The sequence below is a fragment of the Anomaloglossus baeobatrachus genome, chromosome 2 (assembly GCF_048569485.1).
Source record: "Anomaloglossus baeobatrachus isolate aAnoBae1 chromosome 2, aAnoBae1.hap1, whole genome shotgun sequence".
Taxonomy (NCBI): Eukaryota; Metazoa; Chordata; class Amphibia; order Anura; family Aromobatidae; genus Anomaloglossus; species Anomaloglossus baeobatrachus.
Window position 1 is genome coordinate 791,459,843 of NC_134354.1, and position 25,552 is coordinate 791,485,394.

At 45.7% G+C, this 25,552-nt stretch overlaps 1 protein-coding gene across 1 annotated transcript in view; it reads right to left on the reverse strand.

Moving 5' to 3' along the window:
• Positions 1-25,552, reverse strand: part of LOC142290085 (uncharacterized) — a 34,855-nt gene that overhangs the window by 7,047 nt on the left and 2,256 nt on the right. Inside the window, exons 2-7 of the mRNA XM_075334020.1 lie at positions 24,593-24,629; positions 9,678-9,836; positions 9,411-9,580; positions 9,204-9,327; positions 8,981-9,084; positions 3,757-3,838 (exon numbers count right to left, since the gene is read on the reverse strand). Coding sequence (XP_075190135.1) covers positions 3,757-3,838; positions 8,981-9,084; positions 9,204-9,327; positions 9,411-9,580; positions 9,678-9,836; positions 24,593-24,629 — 676 coding nt within the window. The remainder of the gene's footprint in view (positions 1-3,756; positions 3,839-8,980; positions 9,085-9,203; positions 9,328-9,410; positions 9,581-9,677; positions 9,837-24,592; positions 24,630-25,552) is intronic.

Below are 25,552 nucleotides of genomic sequence, written 5' to 3' on the forward strand. Positions count from 1 at the left end.
ACCAAAAACACTAGCCAGACCGCAGAATTCAACCACAACAATTCTGTTTCAGGGTCTTCTGTGAAATCTCCATTAGACTGCTTTCACACTTGCGTTGTGCGGCATCTGTTGCAATCCGCCGCCTTGAGGAATTACGGTAACCGTTGCAGGAAACCGTTTATTCCTCATAGGCTTCTACTAAGGGCAGATTGCAACGCATGGTCTTGCGTTGCATCCGCCCCGCGGCACATCAGTTGTTTTATCGGTGACCGTTCGTGACCGTCGGGCGGAGGGAACGCAGCATGTAGCGTTTTTTGAGCAGCGGAATTCTTAATTTTTTCACTGCGCATGCTCAGCTTTGTTTTTATTTAATCACAGAAACATTGATTTACTCTCTTTCGGTGGCCGAGCGATCAAATGATCGCCTGGCAGCCGGCTTTTGAGCGCGATCAGCTGATCCGCTGGCTTTTCAGAGCGATCAACTGATCGGCCGGCCGCCGGGTAATCAGCTGATCGTTCACAATAGTCTGCCGCCGGTAAAACTGTAAAAACAAGCAAAAATAAAAAAAAGATCATTGTTTTGCAGCATCAGTCACATCAGTTGTGCCACTATCTGCAACACAGCCGTTGCGTCAGTCACACAACTGACTGTGACGGATGCAAAACAACGCAAGTGTGAAAGCAGCCTTCGTTACACTGTCTAGCTGAGAACCTTGTCTCCCTCTGCCTATTCCATCTAAAAACAAAACTTTCTTCAGCTAACAGTGTCTACCAGAACCTCCATAACATCTGGACTGAAATACCAGCTAATTGAGCTGCAACAGAGACTAAAGGTCCAGTCACACTAAGCAACTTACCAGCGATCCCAACAACGATAGGGATCGCTGGTAAGTTGCTAGGAGGTTGCTGGTGAGCTGTCACACTGCGACGCTCCAGCGATCCCACCAGCAACCTGACCTGGCAGGGATCGCTGGAGCGTGGCTACACGAGTTGCTGGTGAGCTCACCAGCAACCAGTGACCAGCCCCCAGTCTCCTAGTTACAGCACACATCAGGTTAATTAACCCGATGTGTGCTGCAGCTAAATGTGCACAGAGCAGGGAGCAGCGCACACTGAGCGCTGGCTCCTTGCTCTCCTAGTTACAGCACACATCGGGTTAATTGCCTGATGTGTGCTGCAGCTACATGTGCACAGAGCAGGAGCCGGCAGCACAGGCAGTGAGAGCGGAGGAGGCTGGTATCAAAGGTAAATATCGGGTAACCAAGGACAGGGCTTCTTGGTTACCCGATATTTACATTAGTTACCAGCCTCAGCAGAAGCTGGCTCCCTGCTCACTGCACATTTAGTTGTTGCTGTCTCGCTGTCACACACAGCGATCTGTGCTTCACAGCAGGACAGCAACAACTAAAAAATGGCCCAGGACATTCAGCAACAACCAACGACCTCACAGCAGGGGCCAGGTTGTTGCTGGATGTCACACACAGCAACATCGCTAGCAACGTCACAAAAGTTGTTCGTTACCAGCGATGTTGCTAGCGATGTTGCTTAGTGTGACGGGGCCTTAAGAAGAGTGCTGATAGACACTGCCGGCCTATTCCCAACATGGCTCCTGGAGATTAGATTTGACAAAACAAACAGGTTCTGGAGTTCGTCTCATTCAAACATATTCAGCAAATTAACCCGGTCACCTTTAATGTTCAACTACCTCCCACGCTAGAAGTTCAAAATGATTTTCATGTATCTTTGCATCTTCTGTTCCACAACAAATTCAATTCAATTCAATCCTACAGTCCAAAATATTTTCTGCTTCTGCCTTTGACCCAGACACAGAATACGAGAAAAACAAATTCTTTGTTATGCTCCACATCAGGTTTATGTGTGTCCAGTGTCTCCATAACATCATCTCCCTGGAACTTTAAGTCCCATTTGGACAAAACCCTGTATTTGAGAGTCAATCCATAACTGTGTCCAATTGACGGGTGAGTGTTTGTTCTCTGACTGTATCAAAGTTTTTGATCCTGATATCTCCTCAGACTACTGTGAACTGTGCACGATTCCAGCTGGTTAACTCATCTCTCGGTGTAAACATCTGGAACTTGTAAATGAAGTCTGTTGCATTACCTACACCTGTGCGCGTGCTTCAGACCTTCCATCTCCTACATCTGTCCTCTTGGTTCTGCAGCGTCCAGTGTGTCCTGCATTGCCTCTTTGTCTGTTGTCCAGTGCAACCAGTTATCCAAGCCCTCATTGGTCCATGACCCATCCACCCTGAGCTTTGCCTTCTAGGATCCAATTAATCGCAAGAGCCTAACAAAGTGATCGCAACATTGTGTTCTGCTGTGTGTTACCGGTGGTAACGTCTGTGTAGTGCAGACGTTACCGGTGGTAACGTCTGTGTAGTGCAGAGACCTTAGCCGAGCTGCTACAAGCTGAAACTTCAGCTACTGTTCTTGAGCCAAACACCAATGATTACAGAAATACAGTGATTAAGTAAATCCAAAAAGCAAAAATATGTTTGCACATTATGGGCATGAAAATGGCTTCTCCCCTGTGTGGCTTCTCTGATGTCTCACATGTGTTTGAGTTATAGAACATTTTCCACATTGAATCCTTTCTATACGAAAGCGATGTGGAATATGATTGCGCCATATAAGAAAGCACCGTAACTAAAATTATTGCCTCCTAACTGAGCATCTAGAAGATCAACAAGGTTAGATGTTTGGGTAAAAGCAAACGAGGCTTAAGTGCTTTGAGAGTGTCAGAGTACTTCCCAAGTCTCTGCCTCCATAGCCCAGACCCACCTTCCTCTGCTTGTCTGACAGCTCACCGGCCTGAGTATACAGAAATTATGCCATAGACATCTCTTCTGTATGCCCCTTTAACACATCAGTTTTTTGCCATTAGTCACAATCCGTCGAATTTTGAAAAAAAAAAACGGATCCGGCAACTCATGCCGCTGGATTCGTTTTTTTTTATCATAGAATTATATTAGCGACGGATGGCCTCAGGTTTCAGCCGTCGTTATAAAATTATTTGTCCGTCGGAAGGAGACAACAGACAAAGTGACTTTTTTTGTCTATGTCGAAAACATGGACGGCGACGTATTCGTATCCGTTTGTTTTAACTGAGCATGCTCAGATGGGGTGTAAAAACATTGTTGGGCCAAAAAAACTGATGCGACGGATCCGTCGACCCAACGGGTTTCAATGTGTGAAAGGGTCCTAAGGGTACTTTCACACATCCGGTTTGAGCCCTGCGGCTCAATCCGGCTGTGCAAGCTATGCAACGGATGCGGTGAAAACACCGCATCCTTTGCATAAGTTTTTCCCTTGCGGCCCGTCCGGTTTTTGCTGCTTGCGGCATGCTACTGAGCATGCGCAGTGGCAAAAACCGCATGCGGCGGCCGGATGCGGTTTTTGCCGCATCCGGCCGCCATAGGCATGCATTGAGAGATGCGCCGAATGCGGCGCGATGCGGTTTTTTTTGCCGCACGAAAAAACGTGCTAGGCAACGTTCCATCCGGCCGCCGCATCGGCTAAATCTGCCGCATGCGGCATAAACCGGATGGAACGCAAGGCCATGCAGCACAATGCGGCACTAGTTAAAGTCTATGCAGGAAAATCGCAACCGGCAGCAAAAAAAACCGGTTGCGATTTTCCTGCAAAGTGCCGGATTGTGCCGCAGAAGAAAAACCGGATGTGTGAAAGCAGCCTTAGAAAACCAGCAGCACGAGGAAGACTGACACCATAAATACATGGATCTAGGAAAGGCTCTTACCATTCGTTGTTTGTGATATTGGTTTTCCGAATCCTTTCGTCGTTCCACAAGGAGTTGCCTCCACAGTCACAACATTAAAGACCTAAGGAAAAAAAGAAGACATTTAAGTTAATTTCATATCCAGGACAAGGTCAAAATTCCCGAGACGCCATGAACCAATGTATCCTAAAAGAGGATTATCTCATCTTGATGGGATCAACAACCACATTTTTTACCCGTCAAAAATGTTCCTGATTTTTTGCTCCTGGAATATGAGCCACAAAGAAAGTTTTCGTAGTCTCCAGTGCTCGCGATAAGAATTAAACTTGGATATTTTACAATTTATCTTTAACTTAAAAATTCAATCTCATAAAAACTAAAAAAAATCCCAGAAGACACTGACGAGTTTCAAACAAAACAGATTGATCCTAAATCACAGACTCTTCTCCATTTCTGAATTTTGGTTTAACAAGCATATCCCATCCAGATAAAGCGCTGTAGAAGGAAATTGCCACAATTTTCCATTAATTTGCATAGCTTAAAACGTGCAGCATCACTTTTATAAGAAACCTACATGTCATCCCCAGTATGTCCAATGTCATCTCACTGAATTTGATGCAGGCTCAGTTGCTGAGTCCGCATCTTTCCCAGCAGATAATGGCTTTAGCATCTGCCTTTAGAAGCCACAGATAGAATGTAGCTCAGTCCGCGCCTGTGGACAGCGGCATTTTACAGGTTATCTGTCACAGTAGCATTCCCGAGGGGAACAGTTCTAACTGCCCATTAGTGACGCGATCGGAGGCATCGATGGGTTATCATGATGGACGGGTCTGCTGAAGACCCCTGAACCTGTCAGGACTCTGGTGGCTGGGTTCTTAGGAGAAAGTGATTTTTGCTATACACAACAGTGCTGTAGTATTGTTACGTATAGCACAAGCAATCAGCGATTGCAGGATCAAGTCCACTGAGAGGAATATAAAATACGAGGGGGGGGGGGGGAATACAAAACTTTTAAATACATTCCCAATCACACTGACATGACAGAGACTACAATGACTGTCAACAAAAACTATAGAGAACACGACCACAACGATTCCCGAGACTACAGAGACCATGACAGTGACCATTAAAGACTACACAAAACCCAGAGACTACGGAGTCCATGAAAGTGACCATCACAGAGACTACAGAGAACCTCACAGCAACCATCAAAGAGACTACACTGGGTGCAGAATTATTAGGCAAGTTGTATTTTAGAGGATTTCTTTTATTATTGATCAACAACTATGTTCTCAATCAACCCAAAAGACTCAAATATCAAAGCTTAATATTTTTGGCAGTTGGAGTGGGGGTTTTTAGATTTGCAAAAGATGAGGATGTCCAGCTCTTCAGGCAAAAAAATCACGTCTTTATTTTATCATTGTCTGCATGATAAAATAAAGACGTGATTTTTTTTGCCTGAAGAGCTGGACATCCTCATCTTTTGCATTATTTTGGGCTGTGGCAGTGCCTGTCCGTGCTCCAGGACGAAATCAAGACTGAGCTTTTTCCACGGTGAGCTGATTCATACTATTGAGTTTTTAGATTTGGCTATCTTAGGAGGATATCTGTTTGTGCAGGTGACTATTACTGTGCAGAATTATTAGGCAACTTAATAAAAACCAAATATATTCCCATCTCACCTGCTTATTTTCACCAGGTAACCAATATAACTGCACAACATTTAGAAATAAACATTTCTGACATGCAAAAACAAAACCCCAAAAAATGAGTGAGCAATATCGCCCCCTTTCTTTTCTTGACACTCAACAGCCTACGATCCATAGATTCTGTCATTGCTTGATCTGTTTACGATCCACATTGCGTGTAGCAGACACCACAGCCTCCAGACACCACAGCCTCCAGACACCACAGCCTCCAGACACCACAGCCTCCAGACACCACAGCCTCCAGACACCACAGCCTCCAGACACCACAGCCTCCAGACACCACAGCCTCCAGACACCACAGCCTCCAGACACCACAGCCTCCAGACACTGCTCCCAGAGGTGGACTGTTTTCCCTCCCTGTAGATCTTACATTTTATGAGGGACCACAGGTTCTCTATCGGGTTCAGCTCAGGTGAACAAGGGGGCCATGTCATTATTCTTTCATCTTTTAGACCTTTACTGGCCAGCCACGCTGTGGAGTAGTTGGATGCATGTGATGGAGCATTGTCCTGCATGAAAATCAGGTTTTTCTTGAACGATACCGACTTCTTCCTGTACCACTGCTTGAAGAAGTTGTCTTCCAGAAACTGGCAGTAGGTCTGGGAGTTGAGCTTCACTCCATTCTCAACCCGTAAAGGTCCCACAAGTTCATCTTTGATAATACCAGCCCATAATAATACCCCACCTCCACCTTGCTGGCGTCTGAATTGGAGTGGAGCTCTCTGACCTTTACTGATCCAGCCTCTGGCCCATCAAGAGTCACTCTCATTTCATCAGTCCATAAAACCTTTGAAAAATTATTCTTAAGATATTTCTTGGCCCAGTCTTTATGTTTTATCCTATGTTTCTTGGTCAGAGGTGGTGGTTTTTCAGCCTTCCTTTCCTTGGCCTGTCCCTGAGTATGGCACACCTTGTGCTTTTTGATACTCCAGTAACGCTGCAGCTCTGAAATATGGCCAAACTGGTGGCAAATGAAATCTTGGCAGGTTCACGCTTGATTTTCCTCAATTCATGGGCAGTTATTTTGCGCCTTTTTTGCCCAACACGCTTCTTGAAACTCTGTTGGCTATTTGCCATGAAACGCTTGATTGTTCGGTGATCACGCTTCAAAAGTTTGGCAATTTCAAGACTGCTGCATCCCTCTGCAAGACATCTCACAATTTTGGACTTTTCAGAGCCCGTCAAATCTCTCTTCTGACCCATTTTGTCAAAGGAAAGGAATTTGCCTAATAGGTATGCACCCCTTATATAGGGTGTTAATGTCATTACACCGCACCCCTCCTCATTACAGAGATGCACATCACCTGATTTACTTAATTGGTAGTGGGCTCTCAGCCTATACAGCTTGGAGTAGGACGACATGTATAACAATTATCATGTGATCAAAATACTCATTTGCCTAATAATTCTGCACACAGTGTACAGAGAACCTCACAGCAACCATCACAGAGACTACAGAGGCCATTCCAACAACCAACACTGAGATTACCGAGAACATAAACAATGAATGCCTGCGATGCCTGATGATTAGATGGAAACATTGAATATCATCAATGCAATTTATTAGATCCTGCACCTTTCAGAGTTATCCAGCTCCTTCCTCAGGGACAAATCACATATATGGTGCACACATAAGTATAGACTTGTAGCAATATTACAGAGAACATCTCAAAGACCATCACAGAGACCATCACAAAGACTAGAGAAACTGTTCCAGCAACCATCAGAGACTCCATAGAAAATCACAGTGACCATATATTGATCATATATTGTGCTGATATTTACATCTACACGGCAGAATTCTACATTTAGGGTTCATTCAGACGGCCATTCCGTTTGTCCTGGTCAGTTCCTGCTTTTTTGCGGACCTACTGACAGGACCATCTTTTCAATGTCTTTTGTGTAGGATCGCATGGCACATGGAAGCACTTCTGTTAGCATCCGATCCTACAAAAAAACAGATCGGATGCCGTATGTCCGTTCCATTATTATGGAACATGTCCTAATCTGTTCCGTAATAACAGATCGTGACTCAATATAAGTCAATGGGTCCGCAAAATCCCCAGAAGCCGCACGGAAGCACTTCAGGTGCCCCTGCAGTCTTTGTCCCGCTCCCGCACCAGCCCCGCGGCTGCTCGTAGTGCAGTGTGTCGGCATCTGCCCGCACTGCAATGTGTTGGCATATGTCCGCATAGCAGTGCGTCGGCAATTGTCCGCACAGCAGTGCGAGCAGCCGCGCGGATGATGAGCGTTGCCATCAGGAGGTTAGTACATTCATTACCTGCAGTGATGAAGTCCTTCACTCTTGACTTCAGCACTCGTTACTGACTTCTATGCCCGCTGCGCTCTCACATCACCTCTTGTGGGCGGTCCGAGACTGTGACTAACGGTGACGTCACGGGCCGCTCGCGATACTTCGCTTGTGAACGCTGCGGTCATTGAACTCAGTGACGAACGCTGATGTCAGGAGTGTAGCGGCTTCCATCACCGCATGTAATGTACCTAGCTAACCTCATGAAGTCAGAGCTCTTCATCCCCTGCAGTGACCTGGGCTGACCTATTGATGTTAGCTCAGGTCACTGCACTGCACTGCTCTCAAAGCCAATTGGGAACATTAAATAAAAATGTGTTTGTGGTCTATTTTGTTTTTTTTTATTACTGACTGGGTTAGTGATGTCGGATATCTGATACACGCCGTGACATCACTAACCTCTGGGCTTGATGCCAGGTGACATTACACAGTGGATATCAACCCCATATATTACCCTGTTTGCCACCACACCAGGGCAACGGGATAAGCCGGGTAAAGTCCCGGGACTGTCGCATCTAATGGATGCGGCAATTCCGGCCAGCTGCTGGCTGATATTTTTAGGCTGGGAGGGCTCCCAATGACATGGGTCTCCCCAGCCTGAGAATAACAGCCAGCAGCTGTTAGGCTTTATCTTGGCTGGTATCAAAATTGGGAGGGATCACACACTGTTTTTTTTAATTAGTTATTTATTGTACTGTACAATATAGACCCGTCCACCAACGGCTGTGATTGGCTGCAGTCAGACAGCTGTCACTCAGAGTGAGGTGCGTCTGACTGTAACCAATCACAGGTGGAAGAGTGAATATGTATGAGCCTGAGCCTGCTCGAGAAGAACAAAGAGCTGCCGCAGGAGCAGTGTGAGCCGTGCTAGTGATTGGTGAGTATGTAATGCTTGCTCCTACCCCTTTGCGCCAGATTCTGTTCCACATAGACTTTATATGGGGACCAGCATCTGGCCAGATACCCTGGACTGTATGTAGCTCTCCTTCCGTTTATTTGCGGTCCGCAAAAAAAGACGGAAGTCACACGCATGTCACACGGACCGTATACGGAACAGGACGGATGTGGTTGTCACACGAATGCATTTGTGGACCGCAAAAATGGAACGGTCGTGTGAATGTAGCCTTATCCTCATTGAGTATCAATGGTCAAGTGAATGTCCAAACCAGATGAATTTTTTCAATCATCTATTAAAGCTAAAACTATATCTGTAGCTGCTACAAACCCCATTGGTCCCATCCCGGGGGACATTCTGCTTTTCCTCTGGAGGATCCTGGGAACATAGAGGACTGGGACTTCTCTCTGGTGGATTTCTCGGACTGGACTCATCTATAGGAAATATACACAGTGACTGAATACATCGTCTACATGTGATGATCAGATGATGGGGGGGTCCAGGTGACCTCAGACCCGGCCTCTCCTCTATAATCAGGACAGTCTCCTCTTACCCGGGGATGTGAGGGGCTGGAGATTCTCCATCATGACGTCCTTGTACAGATCCTTGTGTCCTTCTAGATACTCCCACTCCTCCATGGAGAAATAGACGGTGACGTCCTGACACCTTATAGGAACCTGACACACACAATGAGCGGTCATTAGCAGACCCCTCCCCCGGTGTTATTATATAATGTCCCAGCATTCCCGGCAGCGCTCACCTCTCCGCTCAGCAGCTCAGTGATCCTGTGGGTCAGTTCCAGAATCTTCTGCTCATGTATCAGTGAATGAGGTAAAGGCTCGGTGATGGCACTCGGGGTCCTGCTCCGTCCTCCTGACACACGGGGGGGGTCACACACTCCCCAGACGACGTCTTCACTACTGTGTGATCCTGTGTATGGGGAAGACGCCGGTCACTACATCTATTCTGAGAATCCTTCACTTCCTTCATTTCCCTGCTTTATTCCTAGACAACAGAGTGATGTGACGTGAAGCTCTCACCTCTCCAGTGATCCAGTAGATTATCTCCAGGGTGAGGTCTAATATCCGAGCAGCCATGTGGCTCCTGTCCTGCTCCACCCTTGGTGCGTCACCAATGGGAAGAACCATCTTCCTCCAAAGAAAATGTAGCTGTGAAGGTTGTGAACCTGAGGAATTAGAAGATAAACAAGAATGAGTGGATGAAAGATTTGATATGGGAGAACATGAAGAATGATTAGAAGCTGGAAGCCACATAGACTGCGCCTCAATTCAGGACTTAAAACAAACAGGTTGAAAACAAAGCCAAAACCTGACAACTTGGACAACCACTCCAATCAAGACACAAAAGCATCTAACACAAATATTCTACACCAGGATGGAAACTTGCAAAGTTTTCTTGGAAAATATAGGAATTGATACCAATTCTGTGGTGAAACTTACAAAATTCATCCTCACCCATAATTACTTTGCATTTGACAATAACATATCTACAGGAGACTGGGACTGCAATGGGAAGCAAAATGGCACCATAATATGCAAATCTTTTCATGGCCAAGCTTGAGAGTGACCTTTTTATCCTCTTGTTTTATCAGGCAATTTCATCCCACCATCAACTACTCCTGCACTGAAATCAACTTTTTGGACATCATCATTAAACTACAGAACAATGAAATACAGACATCCCTGTACAAGAAGCCAATTGACCGTCCAACATACCTGAAATCGGACAGTTTTCATCCAAAACACATAAAAAACTCTATTGTATACAGCCAGGCTATCAGGTACAATCGGATATGTTCCCACACTACAGATAGAGACAATCACCTTGAGGGCCTCAGAAAGACCTTTCTGAATCAAGGCTACCGCCCAAGAACAATTAAAAACCAGATTACAAGAGCCACCAGAATATCAAGAAACCATCTCCTACATTATAAAACGAAAGAAGAAAACAACCGGGTCCCTCTTGTAATCACCTACAATCCAAATCTGGAGGTGTTAAGGAGCTGCACGGAAACTACAACCATTACTGCAAAAATATGCCCAATAAAAATCTACTTTTCCAGACCCCCCCACTTCTGTGTTTTAGGAGCCCCCGAATCTAAGAAGCATCATTGTCAGAAGTTCCCTGTCCTCTCCAACAACAGGAACTTTTCCCTGCAACCAGAAAAAAATGTAAGACCTGTCCATTAATATTGACAACGGACAAGATAGATTCCCAGATCACATCACGACTACAAGATCCCAGGTACCTTCAGCTGCACCACAACCAATGTGGTGTACCTAATTATATGTACCAAATGTCCAACTGGGGGTCTGTATGTAGGGGAGACAGGACAACAGCTCAGGACAAGGATGAATTCTCACCGCCACACAATTAGAGAAAAAAGGATATATCTATCTATGGCCAAACATTTCTGTAACCCAGACCACAGCATCATGGACATGAAATTGCTGGTATTGAAAGGAAACTTCAAGTCCGAGAGAGACAGGAGAGTCTGGGTGTACTAACTTATGATGACCTTTGACACATTCAGAGCAGGAATGAATGTGTCACATGGATTTATGTCTTTTTACATCAATTACGAAATGTGCTCCTCAGACCATCTGGGGACATCACAGCTCTGGACCAGACCCCAATCAGAGGACAATAAAACTTTCACACTGCTTATCTATGATCTGCTGCAATATTTATGGCCACAACAGTTTGTCCTCTTGCCATAGTGATAGTTCTGCTTCACATAACTTGTCTTTTTTACTGCCCCATTCTATGTCCTGGGGGGTATAAATATGTGACTCTTCAGATTTTGTGTTATACTGAGCCTGATGAAGAGACCTGCGTAGTCTCGAAAGCTGCTATTATTACAATCTTCTCAGTTAGCCATTAAAAGGTATCAACCACTGAGGACTTCAGTTCTTTTAGAAGCAAGTGGAAAATAATTCTACTCAAATATAAGAAAACTAAGAAGTTGGTGGTGAACTGTATCAAGAGAAAGACGGAATGTCTAATTGTCACTACTGGGGGTCAGGAGGTGGAGCAAATGGAGAGTTACAAAAATTTGGGGGTCCACCTGGACAGCAAACTAGACTGGAGGTGCCATAAAGAGAGAGTCTACAATAACGGGATGATCAAACTCTGCTTCCTATGTAAACTAAGGTCTGTGAGCAGCAAAATGTTAGAAATGTTCTACCAGTCCGTAGTGGCAAGTGCCATCCTTTTTGCAATCATATGCTGGGGACGTAGTGTGCAGATGTCTAATACTAATAAGTCCATCAACAAGGCAAGCTCGGTTGTTTGCCGTCATCTTGACACTTTTGAGGAGGTAGTGGAGAAAAGAACTCTGAAGAAATAATGTATGTCGATAATGAACAATAATGTACAGCCATTATATGAGCAGCTCATGAGATAGAGGAAACCTTCAGTAATCGTCTAATTCTACTAACGTGTAAGAAGAAAAGATACAGGAAAGCAAATGGGAGACTTTTATGAGCATCCTGAATAGGGCTTGTGCAGAAAATATACCCTATGGGAACAAACATGCTAGAAATAGGAGGAAACCCCTATGGCTAAATAGAGCTGTAAGGGAAGCAATAAAAGAAAAACAGAAAGCCTTAAAAGAATTAAAGAGGGTAGGTAGTGATGAGGCATTATATAATTATAGAAAATTAAATAAAATATATAAAAAGCAAGTTAAGTTTGCCAAGTTTGAGACAGAGAGACTCATTGCGAGAGAAAGTAAAAATAATACTAAAATATTCTTTAACTACATAAACAGTAAAAAACTGAAAAGCGATAGTGTTGGCCCCCTTAAAAATAGTCTTGGTGAAATGGTGGAAGGGGATGAGGGTAAAGCCAACCTGCTGAATGACTTTTTTTCTACGTTTTTTATACAAGAAAATGCCATGGCAGATGACATGACCAGTGATACCATAAATTCACCCTTGAATATTACCTGCTTAACCCAGCAGGAAGTACGCCGCCGCCTCGAAATCACTAAGGTTGACAAATCTCCGGGCCCGGAGGCATACACCCCAGAGTACTACAGGAATTGAGTTCTGTGATAGATAGACCATTATTTTTAATCTTCTCAGATTCCTTAATAACAGGGTCGGTACCGCAGGACTGGCGCATAGCAAATGTGGTGCCAATATTCAAAAAGGGGACAAAAACTGAGCCGGGAAATTATAGGCCGGTAAGTTTAACCTCTACGGTTGGTAAAATCCTTGAGGGGTTCTTGAGAGATGCTATACTGGAGTATCTCAAGAAAAATAACCTTATGACAGAGTATCAACATGGGTTTATGAGGGATCGATCCTGTCAAACTGATCAGCTTCTATGAAGAGGTAAGTTCAAGCCTGGACCAGGGAAATGCAGTGGATGTTGTGTATATGGACTTTTCAAAAGCTTTTGATACGGTGCCACACAAAAGGTTGGTACATAAAATGAGAATAATGGGGATAGGGGAAAATATGTGTAACTGGGTTAAAAACTGGCTCAGTGATAGGAAACAAAGGGTGGTTATTAATGGTACGTACTCGGACTGGGTCTCAGTTCATAGTGGGGTACCACAGGGGTCAGTATTGGGCCCGCTTCTTTTCCACATATTTATTAATGACCTTGTTGGGGGCATGCGGAGTAGAATTTCAATATTTGCAGATGATACTAAACTCTGCAGGGTAATCAATACAGAGGAGGATCATTTTATATTACAGGGAGATTTATGTAAATTGGAGGATTGAGCTAAGAAGTGGCAATTGAAGTTTAATGTAGATAAATGTAAGGTCATGCACTTGGGTAGAGGAAATAAAATGTATAATTATGTACTTAATTGTAGAACACTGGGTAAAACAGACACAGAAAAAGACTTGGGTGCATGGGTGGATGGTAAACTTCACTTTAGTGGACAGTGTCAGGCAGCTGCTGCCAGGGCTAATAAAATAATGGGATGTATTAAAAGAGGTATAAGTGTTCATGAAAAAAATATAGTTCTACCTCTGTACAAGTCACTAGTGCGACCGCACTTACAATACTGTGTACAATTCTGGTCACCGATATATAAGAAGGACATAGCTGAACTGGAGAGGGTGCAGAGAAGAGCGACCAAGATTATTAGAGGAATGGGGGGGCTGCAATACCAAGACAGGTTATTAAACGAAGGCTTAGGGGGGATCTAATCACAATGTATAAATATATGAGGGGACAGTGCAGAGACCTTTCCAAAGATCTTTCTACACCTAGGCCTGCGACTGGAACACGGGGGCATCCGCTACGTCTCGAGGAAAGAATGTTTAATCATAACCACAGACGAGGATTCTTTACTGTACGAGCAGTGACACTATGGAACTCTCTGCCGCATGATGTTGTAATGAGGGATTCACTACTAACATTTAAGCAGAGCCTGGACGCCTTTCTTGAAAAATATAATATTACCAGTTATGTATATTAGATTTTATGATAGGGTGTTGATCCAGGGAACTAGTCTGATTGCCGGATGTGGAGTGAGGAAGGGATTTTTTTTCCCCATTGGAACTTGTTTGCCACATTGGTTTTTTTTTGCCTTCCTCTGGATCAACATGTTAGGCTACGGGTTGAACTAGATGGACTAAAGGCCCAGTCACACTAAACAACTTACCAGCGATCCCAACAACGATACAACCTGATAGGGATTGCTGGTAAGTTGCTAGGAGGTCGCTGGTGAGATGTCACACTAAGCGACGCTCCAGCGATCCCACCAGCAACCTGACCTGGCAGGGATCGCTACACGTGGAAACATGATGCGTTTGGTAACTAAGGTAAATATCGGGTAACCAACCCGATATTTACCTTGCTTACCAGCGCACACCTCTTAGCGCTGGCTCCCTGCACACCTAGCCACAGTACACATAGGGTTAATTACCCGATGTGTACTCTGCTACGTGTGCAGGGAGCCGGCTTCTGCGGACGCTGGTAACCACGGTAAACATCGGGTAACCATGAAGCCCTTCCATTGGTTACCCGATATTTACCTTCGTTACCAGCGTCCGCCACTCTCACACTGCCAGTGCCGGCTCCCTGTTCCCTGCAGACATAGCCACAGTACACATCGGGTTAATTACGCGATGTATACTCCGGCTACGTGTGCAGAGAGCAGGGAGCCGGCACTGACAGCTGAGAGCGGCGGACGCTGGTAACGAAGGTAAATATCGGGTAACCAAGGTAAGGGCTTCTTGGTTACCCGCTGTTTACCGTGGTTACCAGCGTCCGCAGAAGCCGGCTCCTGCTGCCTGCACATTTAGTTGTTGCTCTATCGCTGTCACACACAGTGATCTGTGCTTCACAGCGGGAGAGCAACAACTAAAAAATGGCCCAGGACATTCAGCAACAACCAGCGACCTCACAGCAGGGGCCAGGTCATTGCTGGATGTCACACTAAGCAACATCGCTAGCAAGTTGTGCCTCAGCAGCGATGTTGCTAGCGATGTTGCTTAGTGTGACGGTACCTTTAGAGTCTCCCTTCAACCTTAAAAACTATGATACTATGAAATCTTGTCTGTGCCGAATGCAATCCCCCAAGTGTGAAATCCTCAAAGTGAAGGTCGCTTTATTAGTTTCCCTGTGATGTATAATATTCTTCTGTCAATGCTACGGTCTTGTTTTGTTAATTCAGTAATTCATGTTTTTGTTTAGGTTGTGCTGCTGTGATATCAGAATTTCTCTTGGGATCAATTAAGTGTAAAGGTATGAAAACATTTTTTGAGAATATGGACTTTTATAAATTCACTTTACTCAGATCCACAAAAGTTTGACGATCAGTGACCTCCGAGGCCTGGTCACGGTGTAGAATCAACAGGCCGGCAAATTCGGCTATTGAAAATTCTAATTTTCATATCCGTACATCACTACTACACTGTGTGCAGAATTACTAGACAAATGAGTATTTTGATCACATGACACGGGGTGCTCTCCTGTGGAGACACGGGGGTCAGTGGGTGCTCTCGTCCGCTGGCCCGACCGCCTTTAGAAAGACAGCGTGGCCCAGGGCTCATCCCAACTGAACGCCCGACCTCCTTAACCGTGGGCGGAACACTACTCAGACAACACAGGGTGAGGGAACCACAATAATAAGACTTTATTGGATCCCCAAACAAACAATTAACGGCACATAACACATAACCAGAAAAACACACAAATGTAACAGGCAACAGTTTCTCACCCTTCCGCTGCTCACCAGGGATTAGAATGTCCGTGCCTCAGAGCTTCCAGGGCTAATTACTCCAATCCAGCAGCACCCCGCTTTCGGCGGGCACACCAAGAATGGAATAACGCCAGATTTAGGAAGCTAGGAATGAAAGAAACACGGTCTAATGGAGCGCTATGGAGGCCACGGGGAAGTAAAAGTTCAATGTCTTTTATTAATTCCCATAAACCACAACGCGTTTCGATATAGTCCAATATCTTCGTCAGTTCCTTCGTCAGTCCATGTCATCACATTCCTCCCCCTTCTTAATATTAGCCAGACAGGATAGGCTTCCGATCATCCTTCTCCACCTGTCGAGAAAGCCCATCCGCATTTCCATGGTTCTTGCCTGGTTTATGGGAGATGGAAAAATTGTAGGATTGTAACGCCAGACTCCACCTGAGCAAGCGTCCGTTGTAGCCGACAGTGCGATTTAGCCAACTCAATGGATTGTGGTCAGTGAGAACTGTAAACTCATTGCCATAGAGGTAGGGCTGCAATTTTTTTTAGGGCCCAGACTATGGCCAGGCATTCTTTTCTATGGTGGCATAAGCCCTTTCTCAGTCCAACAGTTTCCGTGAGAGGTAACTTATCGGATGTTCCTCACCGTTGTCCCCCACTTGGCTAAGTACAGCTCCTAGTCCTGTGTCCGATGAATCTGCGACGGAAGTCAGGAGCAGTCAGGACTGGGCTCTGGGCCAGCCGATCTTTCAATTGGAGGAACGCAGTTTCACATTCTGTGGTCCAGATAAGGTTACGGGCATATCATTTGGTTGTGAGGTCAGTGAGAGGTTTTGCTACGGTACTGTAATTGGGGATAAACGTTCGATAATAGTTTGCGGTTCCTAGGAACGCGCAGACCTGTTTTTGGTTGACCGGGCGTGGCCACTGGGTAATGGCTTCTACTTTTGCAGGTTCGGGACGAATGCACCCACTTCACACTCGATGTCCCAGGTATAGCACTTCGGCCATCCCCATTTGGCATTTGTCAGGTCGGATGGTGAGCTGAGCGTTGGCTACCCTCTGCAGCACCTGGGACATGTGCTGAAAATGCTCTTCCTGAGTGTCACTGAAGATAGCGATGTAATCTAAATAAGCCTGGGCATACCCCTGACATCCCTCTAGTAAATGGTCTACCATCCTCCCTTAAGGTGGCCGGGGCATTTTTCATTCCAAAAGGCATGCTGGTAAACTCAAATAGGCCAAAAGGGGTTATGAAGGCCGATTTCTCTTGAGCGTCTTTTGTGAGTGGGATCTGCCAGTATCCCTTGCTCAAATCGAGGGTAGATATAAACAGAGATCCCCCTAAACTATCTAGTAGTTCATCCACCCGGGGCATGGGGTAGGCATCTGTAATCGTGACCTCATTGAGCTGTCTATAGTCCACACAGAACCGAGTACTCTTGTCGTTTTTTGGCACCAACACAACCCTGGCAGCCCATGGGCTATGGGAGGGTACATGACTCCCATATTTAACATGTAATCCACCTCGGCCTTCATCATTGCCAACACAGGAGGGGGTCACCCGGAAGGAGGGTTGTCTTAGTGGGGTGGCTGCCCCTGTATTGACATGATGCTGGACCAGGGGGGTTCTACCAGGCTGACTCATGAACAGGGTTTCATATGTTCCGAGTAGGTCTGATATCTGTTGCTTCTGTGAAGGACAAAGCTGTTCCCCCAGTGATACATCTTTTATCCCCATTTCCCTTTTGGAGTCCACTAATAGGTCTGGGATCTGGTCCAACTCTGGATCATCTAACTCTGGACAGCAAACTGCTAAATTGGTGACTTCTCGTTCCTCATAAGCTTTTAGCCTGTTGATGTGGTAGGTACGAACACCTGCTCGATCCAGGGCCACAGTGTAGTCAGTATTGCCACATTTCTTGGTAATGGTGAATGGACCTGCCCACATGGCTAGCAGCTTGTTTTTCCGTACTGGTACTAGTACTAGAACCTTCTGTCCACAGGCAAATACTCGGGGTCGGGCAGTGCGGTCGTAATATCCTTTTTGCTTTTCCTGAGCCACTTCTAAATTCCCGTGGGCTAACGCCATGAGGTGCCTCATCCTTTGCCTAAACTTTTGAACATAGTCCAGTATGGGAACCTCTTCTGTGGGGAAGGTGCCCTCCCAACTCTCTCGTACCAGCTCTAGGGGCCCTCGTACCTTTCGGCCGTACAGCAATTCGAAGGGGGAGAACCCTGTGGAGTCTTGAGGCACCTCACGGTAAGCAAAAAGGGGCTGCTGCAGGTTTTTCTCCCAGTCCCCCCCTCGGACTCCACATAACGGCTAATGAGCTGCTTGAGCGTTCCGTTGAAGCGCTCACACAATCCATTTATTTCAGGATGGTAGGGGGTGGTGCGCATGGGGCAGACTCCATGTTTCTCCCACAGGGTCTGAATCAGTTCACTCTGGAACTGTGCCCCCTGGTCAGTCAATACTTCCTGTGGGAACTCTACCCGGCTAAAGATGTCCAGTAGAGCTTGAGCCACGTGCTCTGCATCTATGGAGGATAAGGCAACGGCTTCTGGGTAGCGGGTGGCAAAGTCTACCAGGGTGAGGATGAATCTTTTTCCACTGCGGCTGGGGATGGCTAAGGGGCGTACTACATCAATGGCAACTCTCTAGAACGGTTCTCCTATCAAGGGCAAGGGTTGGAGTGGGGCTTGACATGGGGCTCCCCCCATACGTTGACACACTGGGCAAGAGGCTCTGTATTTTTGCACTTCTTGAGTGACCTTTGGCCAGAAAAAACTGCGCAACAGGCGGGCCCGGGTCTTTTTGGCCCCCATGTGCCCAGCCGCAGGAACATCATGAGCTAAACGCAATAGTTGGGGTCGGTATTGCTGGGGTACCACAAGCTGATGTACACGGGTCCAGGGATTTTCTGGGCAGGATGCAAGCTTTTCCCGATATAAGAGGCTCTTTTCCTATCTATATACCTCCCCCTGATTTTCTCCCCCAGGTTGGGCAGCCGCACTACGGTTAAGCTCTAGGGTGTGGTCTGTCAGCTGGGCTTCCCTGAATTCCTTACTATCTATCTCCTTCCAGTCAATGGCCACAGTTGGGTCTGAGGTACTCACATTCGTTGGCTCTGAGGAGGAGGCTGAAGATTGAGGAGGAGGGTTCTCCTTGGATGGGTTGGTGGAAACACCTGCACCAGGATGGTGTTTGGCTTGGCTGCGGGTGATGGCGGTGACAAACTGGCTGGATAGTCCTTGTCCTAGGTCATTTCCCAAAATAATAGGGGTGGGGAGGCAGTCCATGAGCCCCACTTCAACCTCTCCTTGGTCAGTTCCCCAGTCCAACTGCACTCGTGCCAGAGGGATGTTCGAGCGCTGGCCCCCAGCAAGGGAGATGGTCACTTGGCGGGCAGGTAAATGATGTTCTGTGGGAACGATATCTGGGCTGACCAGGGTGATGGAAGATCCAGTGTCTCAAAGTCCCTGAGCCTGTATATCACCGACCTTGACCGTCTGGATGTGGCGATGGAGGTTGGCTGGTGTACGGTGTCCGGCTTGCCGTAGGGTGTGGACTGCGTAAACCACTTCCTCAGCTATTGGTGTTTCTCGAAAGTAGCATTCCTCAGGTCTCGTTGGTTCTCTCGGCATATGTTGACTGGTTGGACTGGCAGACATGCTCCAGGCATGGAGCCCTGACTTTAAACACACTCTTTGGCCATGTGTCCAAGGCGCCCACACGTATAGCAGCACCGTGGGTTAGACAAGTCACTGGCCATGTTGGTAAACCTTTGTCTTGTTGGGGCTTCTGTGGTGTAATGAGTTAGTCCAGCACGGGAGTCTGGAGGTCGTTTGGATGCATGGTTGAGGGACCTCCTGGCATCGGTGGGCCTAGCGGGCCTCCAGCTGGGTCGGTTGGCTGTAAATTCATCAGCCAATCGTGCTTTTTGCTCTGGGGTATCGGGCTTCCTGTCAGCTACCCATTCTCAAATTTCCGGGTCCATCTTCTCCAGCAGCTGTTCGAGCACCATCACCAAATTCGACGTACGAGACACCCTGGCGAGACATAGTCCGGAACTTAGTGCGATGTCTCTCGGGGGTTATGGTAAAAAGGGCCAACAAAGTGTCTTTAATAATTCCATAGTCCAGGCAGTCCGGAGGTCCAAGTGATCGGACAGCCTCCTGGGCCCGGACAGGCAAGCTTGTCTACAGGTATTTGGACCACTCAGCTGTGGGCACCTGGTGCATACGCATTAGCACCTCAAAGTTTTGCAAGTGTTCATCTATCTCAGTGCTGGAATCATTAAACACTGGCACGTCCCTGTAACGAAGATGACTTCCTTGGTGGTGGTCTATCCTGGAGGCAGGTGCTCAATCAAACCAAAAGACTCATAAATATCAAAACCTAATATTTTTGGAAGTTGGAGTGGGTTTTTTTTAGATTTGGCTAAAACTGTGCTCAAACTGTTTTCCATTACAATTTGCACAGCTTTGAAGTCTGCCTCTTACGCTTCGACAAACATTTTTGCACAAGTCTGTTTGGGTATTCATTTCTTGAAATGCATCTCTTATGTAATTTTTCAAATCACTGACACTTTTTGGTTTTCGACTATATTACTCTACAAAAGAAAAAATCCATTGGGGTCAAGTCTGGTGAACGTGGAGGCCAATCAAGTGGGCCTCTTCGGCCAATCCAATTATTAGGAAATATGTCATCAAGCTACTCACAGACTACTCTTGAATAATGTGGAGGGACCTCATCTTGATAGAAGCTCGTGAAATTCCCAATTCTAAAGAGACTCTTCTGGGGACTTTTTTGGACTCAACAAATGTTTCAGCCACAAGTTGAAGTTCAGCAACCAATCAGATTCCACCTTTCATTTTCCAAAGAGTCTGTGAAGAATGAAAAGTGGAATCTGATTGGTTGGGCAACTGAGTCAGTTTCACTTTACACCATGTTTGATAAATCTCCCCCTTCATAACCCTATTACACACACTGTCCACCTACTTTTGGACCACCCTGTATATACACACACTGTATACACATTTATATAGATACACATCACCAACACTTGCAGTTTTTCATGCAGAGAAGGAAAACTATGCACAGTAGACAGGAGGAAACACAAATATACCGGAGAGGTGGTCACTGCGTCTTCTCCGGTCTCCGGGGGGAGGTTTTCTATGAGGTTTCCCGGTTTTGTGATGAGATTTGTCTCCTCCATTCCCCTCAGTCCTGCAGCAGCATTTCCTGTCCCCTGTAAACTACATCTCCCAGAATCCCGTGCCCCCCTCTCCTTCTAGTGTAGGAGTCACCGCTGTGTTGGGCTAGAATATAAAGTTTCATGGTGGGTTAGATGTCATCTGATCACGTGACTCTGCAGCCACGTGGTCCCTTTTAGGGGTGCACGCTCCAGTTTTGTCTCCAGTACGCTAGGTGAGCGCCATCTTCTGGTCTCATCTTTTTATTGCATCGACAAGAAGCGGGACAAAGTGCAAAAAGGATGGAGGGGAAGGAAGACTGGTATCTGCGGGCTGTTTCGAGGGAAATGTGCATAATATGAAAGGGATATCTGTGGTGTGATTTTGGGGATGTATGAGATGGTGTCTGGTGGGATATCGGGGTGTCTGTGAAATTTGAGGGGTGTATAATAGGGGGTACCGGTAGTCTGTTTGGGATTTAGGGTGGATGTATAATGTGGGCGGGGGTGTCTGTGTGGTATATCAGGGTGTATAATGGGGAGGGGAATGCATGCTGAATCAAAATATACTCTTCTGACGTTATACAAACCGATCAGGAAATAGGACTCATTTTTTAAATGGCTGTTGTAGCTTTAATCAAGTAGTGTGTGCTTGCTCTATACTCTGAGTTTGTATATCCTGATCTTTCCTGTCTGACTTTAGATTTGCCTTGACCATCCGTTTGCCTAGCACCTTTGTTTTGATCCGCTACTTTCTTGGAATTCTGACCCCTGTCTGTTACCCGACTAAACATTTGTCTCCGAACTCTGTTTTGGTTTTTTGTAAAGTCGGTGTTCAGCCCAAAAACTGAACATCAGGTTTGCTCATCTCTACCTTCCGAGTTAGCCCGTTCCCCTCTCTGACTGCCCTCACTGTCAGAAAGTTTTTTCTAATGTTTAATCTGAATCTCCTTCCTTTTATTTTCCTCTCATTGCTTCTTGTACATCTTTATGCTAATGAGAATAGGGTGGTTCCCTCTGTGACTACCTTTCAGATATTTGCAGATCGCTATTAAGACTCCTCTCACCCTTCTCTTTTGCAAACTAAACATTCCTAGTTCTTTTAGCCGGTCTTCATAGGACATAAACCTTCTACCATCTTGGTTGCTCTTCTCTGGACTTGCTCTAATATGTTGAGGTCGTTCTTGAATTGGGGGGACCAGAACTGTACACAGTATTTCAGGTTAGGTCTGACCAGGGCAGAGCATAGGGGAATAATGACCTCTTTTCATATAGATTTAATGCTTGTCTTGATACATCCCAGAATCGTTTTGGCCTTTTTACGCACAGCACCGCACTGTTGTCTCATGTTGAATCTGAGATCTACCGTATTTTTCGCTTTATAAGACGCACTTTTGTTCCCCCAAATTTTGGGGGAAAGTAGGGGCTGCGTCTTATAATCCGAATATACGGGATGGGGGGGGGGTGTATATATATATATATATATATATATATATATATATATATATATATACATACATACATACATACATACATACATACACACACACACACACACACACACACACACACACACACACAGAGAGTCCAGTGGAGGTGCAGGCAGCTCTGGAGCGGTGCTGGGGGTAGGGAGAGCTGGGAGCGGCAGCGTTTGATCTCCTGCTCCCGCTCATATAATATGCACAGCCGCTGTCCATCAGAAGCGTGGCGCTGAAACTCCATCGCGCTGATGGGCTGGGGGAGCTGTGCATATTATCTGCCTGTGCTTACCTTTGATTGCACAGGATCCCCCCTCCCCCTGTGTTAGATATGGCCCCCATGCTGCTGCCCATAGTAAAATAATAAACTCTTTACTCACCTCCTCCAGTGTCTGCCCGGTCTCCCTCCTGCTGCTGTGATTAGGAACGCAGAGATATCTCTCTGCTGTCCCGATCACATGACCTGCACTAGAACTAGGAAGTAGGAAGTGCAGGAGACACTGGAGGAGCTCAACCCCGAGGAGGGAGACACAAGACAAGACAGTGCTGCAGAAGGTAAGGAAAGAGTTTATTTTACTAAAAGCAGCAACATGGGGGCGATATGTAACAGAGGGTGATGTGTGCCTGCCACAGAGGGTGATGTGTGCCTGCCACAGTGGGCCTGTCTGCCTGCCACAGTGGGCCTGTCTGCCTGCCACAGAGGGTGATGTGTGCCTGCCACAGTGGGCCTGTCTGCCTGCCACAGAGGGTGATGTGTGCCTGCCACAGTGGGCCTGTCTGCCTGCCACAGTGGGCCTGTCTGCCTGCCACAGTGGGCCTGTCTGCCTGCCACAGTGGGCCTGTCTGCCTGCCACAGTGGGCCTGTCTGCCTGCCATAAGGGAAATGTGGCATCACTGGGGGACGTGTTCAATATAAGGTTGGCCATATCCAGATTAAGGGGGCTAATTTTAGGATGAGGGGCTATGAGGGACATATACCCTATATTATTTGTTAGACGGACACTGGCATTATAAGACGGACCCCATTTATTAAAAAATTCTCTATTCCTTCACCAAATTTGGGGGTGCGTCTTATAATCAGGTGCGTCTTATAAAGCGAAAAGTACGGTATTATGCCCAAGTCCTTTTCCCTGGTGCTATCACCTAGTGCTATTCCTCCCATACTATATATGCTTTTACATTTCTTTTACCCTGATGTAGGACTTTGCATTTGTCCCTGGTAAATACCATTCTGTTCTCCTTGACCCAATGCTCGAGTGTCTAGATCCTTTTGAATCCACTCTTTCCTCTCTAGTGTTGGCTACTCTTCCTATCTTATATCATCTGCAAATGATTTTATGAGTTTCCCACTGAGGATTTTCAGTTCATTTCAAACTTTTTTAAATTGTTTTTTTTTTTCACGAGCTTCCCAGCTAGTCCAGATAATTTATAAAGATATTAAACAGTACTAGGCCCAGGGCAGAGTCTTGCGGCCCCACTTTCAATTTGCCTTCAAGGTTGACATGTAGCCACTTAGTATTACTTTTTGTGGACGATCATTACACCAGTTGTGAATCTTTCTTACGGATTTTGTTGATAATTTTTTCAATAAGAATGTTATGTGATACTTTATTGAATATTGCCTATTGGTCCAGGAAGCCATTATCTATCCCCCATTTCCTTGAGATGGCTGGATTGTTATTGTAAATAAGCACTTGTACCTTGCCCCTCCCCCCCATCTCATTGTAGATTGTAAGCTCTCACGAGCACGGTTGCCTTTTTTTCCTTTAAATATTGTATCTTCTATAATTGTTACTTGTTTGTATATTTTTATGATATGTATATGAGCCTCCTGAATTGTAAAGCGCTGCGGAATATGTTGGCGCTATAGAAATAAAGATTATTATTATATCCACAGCATTCCCCTGGAATCAGGTTGGGCTGACAAGATTTATTGGTGAAAGCCGCGCTGGCTCTGGTTTATTAATGCCTTCACATCCAGGTACATCAGTAAATGTTCAATTTATAATGTAACTCCGTCCAGGTAACTCTCCATTCTACAGTATAATAATCAATAAATACTTTTTATTACCAAATATTCTATTGACAATAATATTTCTCTGAACTTTCTGGTAAAACAACACAATGAAATAAACTGATCCAACAACAACAGTGGAAGAGAAATTCAGAAGAGATCAGCCGGCTTCTGTGCCACAGACGTCTCTTGGATAATGTAGATTCCCTGGGAGAACTGACTGCGACTGTATTTTTAGGGGTATTTTTCTTGTAATTGTCGTTGATAAATACGGTTTGTTTCTGGCCTTTCCCTGATGAAGAAGCCGGTGTAGGCTTTGAAACGCGTAGCATTAAACCACAGCTGATAACTTTTGTGATTGTGGACTCACCTGCCTGATACTGTGAAGGCCTAGGCTATGAATTGTTTGTCCAGTATAATAATAAGATAATCTGTCCTTTGAATGCTTTATGTATTGCTTCGCCATATATATCTAATTGAAATATTAACGGACTGTATAACCAAAACAAATTATGCTTAGGGCTATGTAGAATAAGTTTTAGTTCATGAATAGAAGAGATACTTATCTGTGGTTTTAGATAGGTAACTAGCATTCTTCTATGAATACAAGAATGCTTATCTGTAGTTTCAGATGGGTAGCTGACATTCATGAATAGAAGAAAAGTAACTGACATTGTTCCAGTCATAGACTCTCATCTATGTCTAAACACATTTGGATGTTTGCTAACGAATGTTGCTAAGGGTTACTTCTCACATAACGAGATCGCTGTTGAGTCACAGGTTTTGTGATGTACCAGTGATCTCACCAGCGATCTCGTTATGTTTGACTCTAAGCAGCAACCTGGCCCCTGCTGTGAAATTGCTGATCGTTACACACTGTTTTGGTTTATTTTCTTCAAAGCCGATGTCCTGCTGGGCAGGACGCATCCCTGTGTTTGACACCTACCAACAACCTCCTATACAGGTCACTCATCGTAACTGTGTCATTGGTAAGGTCTGACTGCGTGACATCTCACC